The sequence below is a fragment of the Salvelinus fontinalis genome, chromosome 16, assembly GCF_029448725.1.
Source record: "Salvelinus fontinalis isolate EN_2023a chromosome 16, ASM2944872v1, whole genome shotgun sequence".
Lineage (NCBI taxonomy): Eukaryota > Metazoa > Chordata > Actinopteri > Salmoniformes > Salmonidae > Salvelinus > Salvelinus fontinalis.
This window is the reverse complement of record NC_074680.1, coordinates 20129852-20143052: the sequence shown is the minus strand read 5'-3', so window position 1 is coordinate 20143052 and position 13201 is coordinate 20129852. Positions and strand designations below refer to the sequence as shown.

Below are 13201 nucleotides of genomic sequence, written 5' to 3'. Positions count from 1 at the left end.
CACCTCGACAAGAGGAATACCTATGTAAGGAATGCTGTTCATTGACTATAGCTCAGTCTATAGCTCAATAAAATTTGATTTGATTCGAGTCTTTAACACAATAGTACCCTCCAAGCTCATCATTAAGCTCGGGGCCCTGGGTCTGAGCCCTGCACTGTGCAACTGGCTCCTGGACTTCCTGACGGGCCGCCCCCAGCTGGTGAAGGTAGGAAACAACACCTCCACTACGCTGATCTTCAACACAGGGGCCCCACAAGGGTGCGTGCTCAGCCCCCTCCTGTACTCCCTGTTCACCCATGACTGTGTGGCCACGATGCCTCCAACTCAATCATGAAGTCTGCAGACGACAACAGTAGCAGCCCTGATTACCAACAGTGACGAGACAGCCTACAGGGAGGAGGTGAGGGCCCTGGCAGAGTGGTGCAAAGAAAATAACCTCTCCCTCAATGTCAACAAAACAAAGGAGCTGATCGTGGACTTGAGGAGACAACAGAGAGAGCACGCCCCTATTGACATGGACGGACCGCTATGTCCTCGGCGTACACATCAATGACAATCTGAAATGGTCCACCCACACAGACAGTGTGATGAAGAAGGCACAACAGCGCCTCTTCAACCTCAGGAGGCTGAAGAAATGTGGCTTGTCACCTATAACCTGACAAACTTTTACAGATGTACAATTGAGAGCATCCTGTCGGGCTGTATTACCGCCTGGTACGGCAACTGCACCTCCCGCAACCGCAGGGCTCTCCAGAGGGTGGTGCGGTCTGCCCAACGCAACACCGGGGGCACACTGCCTACCCTCCAGGACACCTAGAGCACCCGATGTCACAGGAAGGCCAACAGGATCATCAAGGACATCAACCACCCGAGCCACAGCCTGTTCACCCCGCTTTCATCCAGAAGGTGAGGTCATTACAGGTGCATCAAAGCTGGGACCGATAGACTGAAAAACAGCTTCTATCTCAAGGCCATCAGACTGTTAAATAGCCATCACTAGTTGGCTACCACCCAGTTACTCAAATCAAATCAAATTGTATTAGTCACATGCGCCGAATACAACAGGTGAAATGAAACAACCTAACAGTGAAATGTTTACTTACGAGCCCCTAACCAACAATGCAGTTTAAACAAAAAAAAAGGATTAAAATAAGAGATAAAAGCAGTGGTGCAAAGGGGGGGCACTGCAAATAGTCTGGGTAGCCATTTGACTTGATGTTCAGGAGTCTTATGGCTTGGGGGTAGAAGCTGTTTAGAAGCCTCTTGGACCTAGACTTGGCGCTCCGGTATCACTTGCCATGCGGTAGCAGAGAGAACAGTCTATGACTAGGTTGGCTGGAGTCTTTGACCATTTTTAGGGCCTTCCTCTGACACCGCCTGGTATAGAGGTCCTGGATGGCAGGAAGCTTGGCCCCAGTGATGTACTGGGCTGTTCGCACTACCCTCTGTAGTGCCTTGCAGTCGGAGGCCGAGCAGTTGCCATACCAGGCAGTGATGCAACCAGTCAGGATGCTCTCGATGGTGCAGCTGTAGAACCTTTTGAGGATCTGAGGACCCATGCCAAATCTTTTCAGTCTCCTGAGGGGGAATAGGTTTTGTCGTGCTCTCTTCATGACTGTCTTGGTGTGCTTGGACCATGTTAGTTTGTTGGTGATGTGGACCCCAAGGAACTTGAAGCTGTCAACCTGCTCCACTGCAGCCCCATCGATGAGAATGGGGGCGTGCTCTGTCCTCTTTTTTCCTGTAGTCCACAATCATCTCCTTTGTCTTGATCATGTTGAGAGAAAGGTTGTTGTCCTGGCACCACACGGCCAGGTCTCTAATCTCCTTATAGGCTGTCTCGTCGTTCTCGTCGTTGTCGGTGATCACGCCTTCCACTGTTGTGTAATCGGCAAACTTAACGATGGTGTTGGAGTCGTGCCTGGCCATGCAGTCATGAGTGAACAGGGAGTACAGGAGGGGAGTGAGCACGCACCCCTGAGGGGCCACTGTGTTGAGGATCAGCGTGGCGGTATGTTGTTACCTACCCTTACCACCTGGGGGAAGCCCACCAGGAAGTCCAGGATCCAGTTGCAGAGGGAGGTGTTTAGTCCCAGGGTCCTTAGCTTAGTGATGAGCTTTGAGGGCACTATGGTGTTGAACGCTGAGCTGTAGTCAATGAACAGCATTCTCACCTAGGTGTTCCTTTTGTCCAGGTGGGAAAGGGCAGTGTGGGGTACAATAGAGATTGCGTCATCTGTGGATCTGTTGGGGCGGTATGAAAATGGGAGTGGGTCTAGGGTTTCTGGGATGATGGTGTTGATGTGAGCCATAACCAGCCTTTCAAAGCACTTCATGGCTTCAGACGTGAGTGCTACGGGTCGGTAGTCATTTAGGCAGGTTACCTTAGTGTTCTTGGGCACAGGCAACTTTGGTGGTCTGCTTGAAACATGTTGTTATTATAGACTCGGACAGGGAGAGGTTGAAAATGTCAGTGTAGACACTTGCCAGTTGGTCAGAGCATGCTCGCAGTACACGTCCTGGTAATCCATCTGGCCCTGCGGCCTTGTGAATGTTGACCTGTTTAAAGGTCTTACTCACATCGGCTGCGGAGAGCGTGATCACACAGTCTTACGGAACATTTGGTGCTCTCATGCATGTTTCAACCCTTCACCTTAGAGGCTGTACTCATTTCCTATGTATATACTGTATTCTACTGTATTTTAGTCAATGCCACTCCGATATTGCTCATCCTAATATTTATATATTTCTTAATTCCATTCTTTTATTTTTAGATTTGTGTGTATTGTTGTGCATTGTTAGATATTACTGCACTGTTGGAGATAGGAACACAAGCATTTTGCTACACCCGCAATAACATCTGCTAAATATGTGTATGTGACCAATACAATTTGATTTGATTTGATCCCTAGCCATATTCCTTATGGAATAGAGGACTATCTTGTGCATATTTTGACGAGGAAATACAACGCGTTTTCAGCGCGGCCCCGGACCTTGTTGAAGACTTAATGCTGCCCCTGAGGCAAAATTTGTTTTGTGGCTATAGACCACATATACCTCAAATTTATTGTTATAATAACCTAATTGGAAGATTAAAAATAGCTGTTTTTCAATACCCGTGGTATTATGGTCTGATATACCACAGCTTTCAGCCAATCAGCATTCAGGGCTCGAACCACCCAGTTAAAAATTGATAACTTACTGTGTCTGTTATGCACTTATGTATTTGCCCACTAGATGTCCCACTTGCACCTTGTGTAGCTTATTTTCCCATAAAAGGTGGTTACACCGCTTTGGGGAGATGTCATGCAGTAGGAAGGGGAGGGAATTCATGAAACCCTTTTCAACCAATTCCTGTAACTAGGTGCACTGAAAGAATACAATACAAATATACTCAACAGTAGGTTTGTATTAATTCAAACATTCTCTCTGAATCTACTGTAGTAGCCTGCATGAATTATCCCCGTATTGCCAATATTGATTGAATAGCGTCTAGTGATGGTCCTCTTATTCCTGTACATTTCTAAAGATTTGCTAATCTTACTAATCTTAAACACAAATGAGATAACTGAGTGGTCAAAAATAATTCTAAAATCTAGGGTAACTACCATGTAAATAAATTAGGGACACATATTGTAAAGTGCCACCAAAGTGTTAAAATCAAATTCATTTTAAATTCGGAAGCATACTACAATGTTTGAGTATTTCTATTCCTTTCATAAATAAAATTAACATGATTTGATGCATGTTTTCACCTTATAGTTAGGGTTTATGTTTTATGTGTATGTACAATGTCCCTTGATGATTGTGAATAATGCAAGAAGAGCTTCATAACTTTGACCGAAATATAAATATGTAACCAGGGACAAAGCAATTAAATTGCAATGAAACTAATGAAAACTAACTTCATTTTAAGCTCTCCTGTTTGTGTAGTGATTTTTCTCTGCTGATTAAAATGGTGGATATATCTGTTATATCAGTTTTTTCAGCTGTACACTAGAAAGCTCACCCATTATTCTAGTGTACAAACAGAACACTGTGAAATTCTAAATCAGAATCAGAAGGTTGGCCTGGTTGGATGAGTTCTGAGATGGACAGCTTCAGGCCATTAGAGAAGCTTCAGATTCATAGTTTCTCTCTGCCCTGTGATCTTTCATAACCCTCATTTCAAATAGTGTAAAATATTTAAAATAGTCTGGATAGCCTTATCGCGCTTCTGCTATGATATGACCTCTCCTCACTGCTGTCTGAAATCATGGCAGGAAGATTGACAGATGGTCAACAGTTGGAGTTGGACACAAAGACAACATCTTAGAGTGTAGATTGACATAGTCAGTGTTGTCTATATAGTTATCTGTCTGTCCATTGATTGATTCAACAAATATATTTACAGTGATCCAATATATTTTTTATTTTTTTATTTCGCCTTTATTTAACCAGGTAGGCCAGTTGAGAACAAGTTCTCATTTACAACTGTGACCTGGCCAAGATAAAGCAAAGCAGTGCGACAAAAACAACAACACAGTTACACATGGGATAAACAAACGTAGTCAATACCACAATAGAAAAATCTGTATACAGTGTGTGCAAATGAAGTAACGAGGTAAGACAATAAATAGGCCAATAGTATCGAAGTCATTACAATTTAGCAATTTACACTGGAGTGATATATGTGCAGATGAGGATGTGCAAGTAGAAATACTGGTGTGCAAAAGAGCAGAAAAACAAAAACAAATAGGGGATGAGGTAGGTAGTTGGTTGGATGGGCTATTTACAGATGGGCTGTGTACAGCTGCAGTGATTGGTAAGCTGCTCTGACAGCTGACGCTTAAAGTTTGTGAGGGAGATATAAGTCTCCAACTTCAGTGAATTTTACAATTCGTTCCAGTCATTGGCAGCAGAGAATCGGAAGGAAAGGTGGCCAAAGGAGGTGTTGGCTTTGGGGGTGACCAGTGAAATATACCTGCTGGAGCGCCTGCTATGGGTGGGTGTTGCTATGGTGACCAGTGAGCTGAGCTAAGACGGAGCTTTACCTAGCATGGACTTATCGATGACCTGGAGCCAGTGGGTTTGGCGACGAATATGTAGAGAGGACCAGCCAACGATATGCATACAGGTCGCAGCGGTGGGTAGTATATGGGGCTCTGGTGACAAAACGGATGGAGCTGTGATAGACTGATACCAATTTGCTGAGTGGAGTGTTGGAGGCTATTTTGTAGATGACATCGCCAAAGCCAAGGATGTCTTTTATCGATGGCGGTTATGATATCGTTTAGGCCTTGAGCGTGGCTGAGGTGCACCTGTGACCAGCTCGGACACCAGATTGCATAGCGGAGAAGGTACGGTGGGATTCTAAATGGTCGGTGATCTGTTTGTTCACTTGGCTTTTGAATACTTTAGAAAGGCAGGGCAGGATGGATATAGGTCTCTGATCATGCATATCAAAACGGGTTCAATATTAAACAGCCTTTAAGTCAGGGGTCTCACATTTGAATAGGGCCAGCTCCAGCCTTTTGGCGGCCCTAAGCAAGTTTTGGTTGGGGGCCCCCACCAAGTGGGCAAAATGTTTTTGTGGCCCCCCTCTTGACAGCGGCGAGAAGATTTAATTTGACATTTCCTGCAATTCTACACATTTTGCCAATGGGCGTAGAGAAAATGTTGCAGTTTTAAAGCACATTTTAATTGTAGTTCTACACATGTTGCCATGGGGTGTAGAAAAAATGTTGAAGCTTTAAAGCAAGTTTTCTGTAGTTCTACACATTTTGCCATGGGGCAGAGAGAACATTTATGAATTTTATAACACATTTCATGCAATTCTACTAATTTTGCCATGGGTCAGAGATACATTTTTGCAGGTTTCTAGCAAGTTTTTTGCATTTCTACACATTTTTTTATGAAGCGGAGAGATATTTTGACAATTTTATAACAAATTGTATGTAATTCGACACATTTTTTAATTGGCCAAGTAATAACTTTTTTTAAAAGTTCTAAAGCAAGTTTTCTGCAGTTCTGCACATTTTGTGATGGACGGAGATTTTTTGTGTACAATTTCATGCAATTCTACTCATTTTGCAATGGGGCAGAGAGAAATGTTTTCAGTTTTAAAGCACATTTCCTGCAATTCTACCCACTCTGCCAAGGGGCGGAGAGACATTTTTGCAATTTTGTAACAAATTTCATGCAATTCGACTAATTCTGCCATGGCGCAGAGAGGAATGCTTGCAGTTTTAAAGCATGTTTTCTGCAGTTCTACACATTTTGGCATGGGGTGGAGATATTTTTTTGCAGTTTTAAAGCTAATTTCCTGCAATTCTACACATTTTGCCATGACTTATGCCATGTTAATGATATCTGAGTGAGACCCCAGCCAATGACTTTTTCAAATTAATTGCCAATATGTCAACATTCCATTCAAACAATGCAGTCAATCCACAGCCGTACACTGGCTGAAATCAGTTGATGATAGGACTTAGACAAGTTGGAAATACAAGTACTGATATTGTATCATATAATCGCACTACCCTCTGTAGTGCCTATAATAGCATAAGTAAAAGCAGGAAATGCATCACCTATGCCTCTACTGCCATGTATTCCAATTAGACTGGTTTTGGATTTCTCTCTGACCAAGATTGCTGCCATTTTTGCCCCATTATGGAACTTTTATGGTTTATGACATAGCCCCTGTAGTAATGTAATAGGATCTCTACGGTTGAGACCCGAACTGAGTCCCCCCCAAAATGTCGCTTATGCCTGGAGCCGGCCTTGCATTCAAATGATCATGGAACCAACGTCAGACTTGCTGTTCTCATAGGGGGCCAGTTCATTTACCAGGTGTAGCACCTAAAAAATTGTTATTACCAGGTTCCGAAACATGAAAGTTACCAGATTTCCGAAACAACAGTTGAGTTAAAAGAAAAAAGAAGAAAATCACTCAAAATGATCATATAATTTACTGCATTTATTACAGATGTAGTTAGTCATTTATCACATTATGATAAATGATATTAACAGATTATGCTCATTAAAAAAACACCAATAGAGAGACATTTGATGGCTTGGGCATCCTTTTTCTAGACAGGCCTTGTCTGCAATATCTGGGGAAAGTGTTCACATTTTTTTTTTTACATTTTCTTCTGCTTGGTGCCTTAGTCTAATGGTTGACTCATTACTCAAATCAAACGTATCTGCAGATAACTATGTCATTTCTTAAGACCTCATTGTTTTCGATGCATTTACACTAGACGTCTCTCTATATATGATACTGGGCAAACAAAATGAGAGACAAAACATTGTAGAGGACATAGTTTGAAAGACAGTTTCAGCTTTAAACTGGTGTTATACCACAATGATATTGACAAGATCGTAAGATTGTCCGTCCAAGATAATGTGTGTGTGAGTATTGTTCCATGTGATGATAGTCGGTTAATTTATCCTGTTGTTAAACTATTTCGGACATGATCACAGTAATGTTATTTTATCCATGGGTGAGCTAACATAATACTGTGTGTGCTTTTATCTAAGTGACAATGTGAATTAAATCAGTGTAGTGTAACAACCAGTAGTAGCTGCCCTTTGATTAATGATGTGACCAATCAGACTACATTAAATAATGACCAACGTATTCTGATTGGAGGGGAATGAGCCCAGACTGTGGTCTGACATAGCTACCATTATGGCAGGATTTTTAAGTGTGAACATACAGTACCTGAATGGATGTCCCAGCAATGTACACAGATTCCAACTAGGAAAAGCATTAGACCAGTACCATTTTGTTCAAGCAAGATCAGAAAAGAAAGGCAGAAAGAAAGAAAAACTGAGGCAGCTTACTGAGGTGTAGGGCATTCATTGACATGGCTGAACGTAAAATAAATTATGCCAGATATTAACAAATCTTTGAGAAGTTTATTATGAATATGGCACCTGTTAGATGGTAAAAAAGGTGTTACAGACAGAAATCAACCATGGATGATGGTGACAGGTTTATTTGAACAGATGGAAACCTACAAAAGTATAAAATAACCCTGTTGTAAAATGAAGTATGTACATTTCTGAAATTGCAGCATTATTAAAAAATGGAAATAAAAATGTTTAAAAAAAATATTTACAAAATAAGCCAGGCACTCAAAGTTAGCTTCAGTTAGTTGTTGTTTTTCTTCAAAAAAAATCTAAATCAAAAATAATAAATGTACCATAGTTCTCTTTTTAATATTTTAATTTGTTTGTATATGGAATTTATAACACTGTTAACATTGATACTAAGAGAATCCCCTTCTCCTGTAGTATTCATCTACTTGGTTTCTCTTAAAATAATCTGTATAATTGTACAAGAAATTGTTAAAAACACAGACACAGTCTTCACAGGTAATGAAGTCATTTTTCATATTTAAACTTTAAACACTATGTATCTGACAGTAGCTGAGATTAGTTTAAGTTTAAATCACCAGCAATTCATTTTGACACAACACAGAGACATTAAAACAGCTCATCCTGCTGTTGTAACATATGGGTGTATTTCCTGGTCCGTCCACAGTGTCTGTTTAAGTGAGCTGTGCCCCCGACCCGACAGTCTCCTCCCGCTTTACTACGTCATAGAAAACACTAACGTATAGGATAGAATCAATCTCACGTGGTGATACCAAGCTCCCCTGCAACCATTCCAGCATTCCAATCATCCAACCCCAAACGTTCATTTTTTATTCATTTTTTAAACATTTATTTCATGACCTGGATTTGATTAACAACACATCTACACAGAAAGTACAGACACTGTTTCCTGATGTAGGGAAGTAGCCTGATTCAGTTCAAAAGACAAAGGCTCCCCCTCCCTTTGTTGGACAGACTAAAAAACACTGAACGTTGAGACAAAGCTGCTGGACCGAATGAAATCAAGTAAACTAACAATCAACTTAGTAAACATGCATTTCCAAAACATCTATAAAAATAGATTTATAGTGCGAAATATTTTTTATTTTCATTTCTTTAGAAATCTTTAAAATGGTTTATTGTCCTGAAATACTACCATCATCTTTTTGTCCTGTGAGTTGCATGGTCCTTGAAGTCAACAGGTTTGGTGGAAACCAATGAAATACACCCAATGCATACAAGAAGCACAAGGGACTCTGGGAATGTTTCACAACTGAGGCTTTTATGGTTCCAGTCTAGAAGATACATCTAAATGCTACTTTAGCTTTTTGTAGGGTAGGTAAATGCAAGCTGGAAACTGTTAACCCAGAATTCCTCAATGGCAAAAAATGGCTCCTTAAACCTTTGAGCTAGTTAAGAGTCTTTTATCTCTCAGAGAAAGAGAGGTCTGTAGACTACACAACAGCAAAGCAAACAGCAGAAACAGAAAGAAATATAGACAAAAGGAAGCAGCAAAAAGGTGACGCTACATTGGAAGGTCACCACACGAAATCCACTAACCTCCACAGGTTCACTAAGACTGCAGAGGAGAAGGAGAGGGTTACACACGTTCCCTGTCCAACCCCAGACTACAGATAAAGCACAGAGAAGACAAAGGACAAAACAGCTACATCAGCTCAGTAACACTGCATATAGTAACACACACTGAAATCGCTATGGAGACTGACAGCCAGTGACACTTACACATTGTACACGTTTACAGTTATCACGCTTGGTAATAGATTACTTGATGGATGGCTGTCAAAAGATTAAGTGACAGTTTTTCCATTTTATAATTTTTTTAAAAACAGCAATCACAGTGTTCTTAACACCAAACTGTGAGATAACTTTTTTGGCAACAGAGAAAAATTAGGGAATGTGATTTTTCCAAAAACATATTCCGTTTTGATTGAAACGCATGTCTTTATTACAATCTCCTTGATATGTGATTTCAGGAATCGGACAATGGCTGATGGAAGAACGGATTTGGGAGACTGACGTTGATAGTAGTGAGGTTTAGGATGTAAAAGAAAGAGGAAGGGTAGAGTAGAAAAAACAACTGACAGAAGCCAGTCAAAGTTAAACATTCATTTTTCAAGTTAATGATGCAAATTAGCCTCTGTTACACTGAGACTAGAAAGTGATCTAGTTTTCAAAAATTACAAACAAAATCAACCTGCTCCATATAGGTATATTCTATCCTTCAGGCCCAATCTGATTGAGCCCTTGAACTTGACTGAGGGGAGTAGTAATGAACACAAAAATATGTTGATTAGAGGTTTGACTCTCCCCAGCTGTCACTCAATCACTCATCTCTGTGAGAGAGCTGTGGAACAGAAGAACCTACATCAGCCCGCTGAAGGAGGGTAGTAACTTGATGGAACAGTAGCACCATGGATCTGCAGAAGATGAGTGCGTTCCAAATGGCATCCTATTCCCTAAATAGTGCACTACTTTTGACCAGAGCCCTATGTGCCCTGGTCAAAAGTAATGCAATATATAGGGAATATGGTGCCATTTGAGACATAACCAAGGAAATGGAACCGGGGGAATACTTGTATCTCCTACTGACCTGTACTTGTTCCAAAGTCCTGGGATTTATAACATTCTATTCACAGGGAAATACCCTGCTAAAATTGCTTTTTTTAATGCTTGATTTGCAAGTTAAATCTGTTCTATAAAAAAATAAAACAAAATTAATTATAAAATAAACTACTATACCCTTATTATGATCTAACCTTAAAACGTATTTCTTAAGGTTATTTCTATGACAATGTCAAACAGAGTAACATCCTTTTGTCATAGTCAACCGTAATCACATCAAGATATGAAGCAAAACCATCCAAGGGTTTCTTTCCATAGAAATATATCTTCCACCATCACTCTTTAAATACAATAGACATCTTCATAAAGATGCAACATAATCAACTCAAATAAAAAGTAGGTTACCCAAGACTCCAGTAGGAGACCAACGGTAATATGAATTCTCTGTAGACAAAAATGAATTCTTTACAATAAACAATAGTCAGTTTAGTTTGATCAGAGAAAATATAATTGATAGTACTGTAAGAGGAGCAAGAAGAGGACAAGATATTGATAGATTGGGAGTCAATAGAGAGAAAAGGATAGAAAGACATGGAGCCATTCATTTCTAGTACACAAGCTCAATTGCTCAAATTCAAAATGCTAGAATATATTTATTTTCCACTTGAAACACAGTCTTATGCCTCAAAGAGTCTTTGACAGTTGAACACAGTAATATGGTCTTGGTGTTTTGCTCTAATCATCTTTGCGCTCCAGAGTTTGTGTGGTGTGTATCCCGTTACTGTAGACAGGGAATGGAAGAGTGGAGAACAGTCCCTCGGCGGTGGTGAATACATTGGCTGCTGGCATCTGGGTGAGGCTGGCGCCGGACATGGTACCCCCAAAAGGGCCAGCCATGTTGAGCCGGTGGACGTGATGATACAGCATCTCCATGGGCGTCTTGGGGTCAATGCTGAAGCTGGGGCTACCGTTGACATCCACAAAGTTCATAGTGTGGGCCACATTGTGGGGCAGCAGGTTGGCGCCTGCCTGCATGGCCAGAGTGACGTCGGCAGGGGCGTAGCGGATGGTGCCAGTGGTGTAGACCCGTGAGGCAGCAGTGCTGGTCGTGGCGAGGGTGCCGGTGACCCGCTGGACTAGTGGAAGCGCCACGTTCCCGGCCTGTAGCCTTTGCAGGGCCTCCAGGTCGCTGGTGTACAGCAGGGAGGAGCCGGACGTGGTGGGGGTGCTCTGACATTGCTGGTTGTCGCGCGGCGAGGCCGAGAGGGGCGGGGACAGGGGGTCGGAGGAGGACCCAGAGCCGGAGGGAGGGGCCAGGCTGGCGGCGCTGGAGGCCGAGGAGGGGGCGCTGCTATAACCGCTGAAGGAGGGGGGTACGCCCTTCCTGGTACCTGCACCCCCACTGCCCCCCTCTGTTCCTGGGGGAGTGAGCACTGAGTCTGGGATGGAGACCTGCAGACTACCAGGCTGTGGGGAGGGGAAGGTATCGTGGGCTGGGACGGGCTTCGTCATGCTGTAGGGAGACTCATTCCTGGAGATCTCTCTGTTGGGTGGGTAGTTCCAGATGATGCTGTCATTGTCGAAGTTGATGGGCTCGGACATTTCCGTTTTGATCTTGAGCACAGAGGCACTGGCAGGGGAGGGGGGCGGCAGGAGGGGGACAGCCCCAACAAAGGTGTTAGAGCTGGGGGTGGCAGAGGAGAGGCACAGGCGTTTAGGACGACTACCGTCCCATTTCTGCTTTTTCCTCCTCTTCTTACGTTTCTGCTGCTTACTGGCAGCGGGGGCGGCGAGAGTCTCGGTGGCGCTGTCACAGTCTTTGAAGCTGTCGTCATCTTCCTTATCGTCATCATCATCTTCCTCTTCTTCAGAGGAGGACGGCGAGTCGTGCAGGTCCACCCCTCCGTTTCCGTCTCCGTAGTGCTCCACCTTGATGTGCAGGTCCTCCAGCCGGCCCAGTCTGCCCTCCTTGGTCTCCACCTCACAGTCGCTGGGCTCCAGATCGTCCTCGCTCTCCTGGCTCTCTGGGTTGGAGGAGCTGTCTCCCTCCTCCTGACGCCTCATCTCCTGCTCTGAGGACGACTGGCCCTGCTGCTGCTTTTTACTGTCTGTCTCCGGGTCCTCTGTGTTCTCAGTCTGGTTCCCCTTCCTGTCCCACTTGGAGTTCTCGTTGTCGTCTGAGAGAAAGGTTCTGTTTAGTATACAGACTTCAACAGCACTCAAAAAAAGCCATGTATACTGTATAAATATCTGTCCAAAATAACCACTACAAATGAAATAATCTTTCATGCCCTTCATTAAGATCTTTTTAATGTTCAGTATTTTGCTATAGAGAGATATATGGAATATTCCCTTTACCACTCAATTAGAATATTTTACTTATTTACTCCACCACTGTGTTTTACTGCAGTTATAATAACGTCTGTCTGTCTGGTGCCTGGTGTGTTGGCTTGGCACCGATCACCCCCTGGATACTGGAGCAGTGGTGCTCTCCAACCGTACTGTCACAGTGAGGAGGACAACTCTACCCAGCAGCAGCTGGCCTGGGCCACAACCCTCACCATGCCCGCTGGCATAGGGGGCACTGAGGGAGGCCTGGTGCCAATGGCCAATATGCTGTCTCTTTCCTCAGACTGTCACCCAAAATCATCCTCTCCTCTCCCCTCCTGCCCCCTTGGCGGTACTCCATTGAATATGTTTAATTCAAAATTTTCCTCAAACTAATGATGAGGGCTTTTCTCCTCTTTCTCCATGG

General features: G+C 43.0%; 1 protein-coding gene across 1 annotated transcript in view; it reads right to left on the bottom strand.

Annotated features, from left to right (window-relative positions):
- Nucleotides 1-6939: 6939 nt before the first annotated feature.
- The window catches only part of LOC129812496 (neuronal PAS domain-containing protein 3-like), a 61048-nt gene continuing 54786 nt past the window's right edge, over nucleotides 6940-13201 (bottom strand). The window contains exon 8 of the mRNA XM_055864114.1: nucleotides 6940-12623. Within this exon, the coding sequence (XP_055720089.1) occupies nucleotides 11182-12623 (1442 nt within the window). The 3' untranslated portion in view covers nucleotides 6940-11181. The remainder of the gene's footprint in view (nucleotides 12624-13201) is intronic.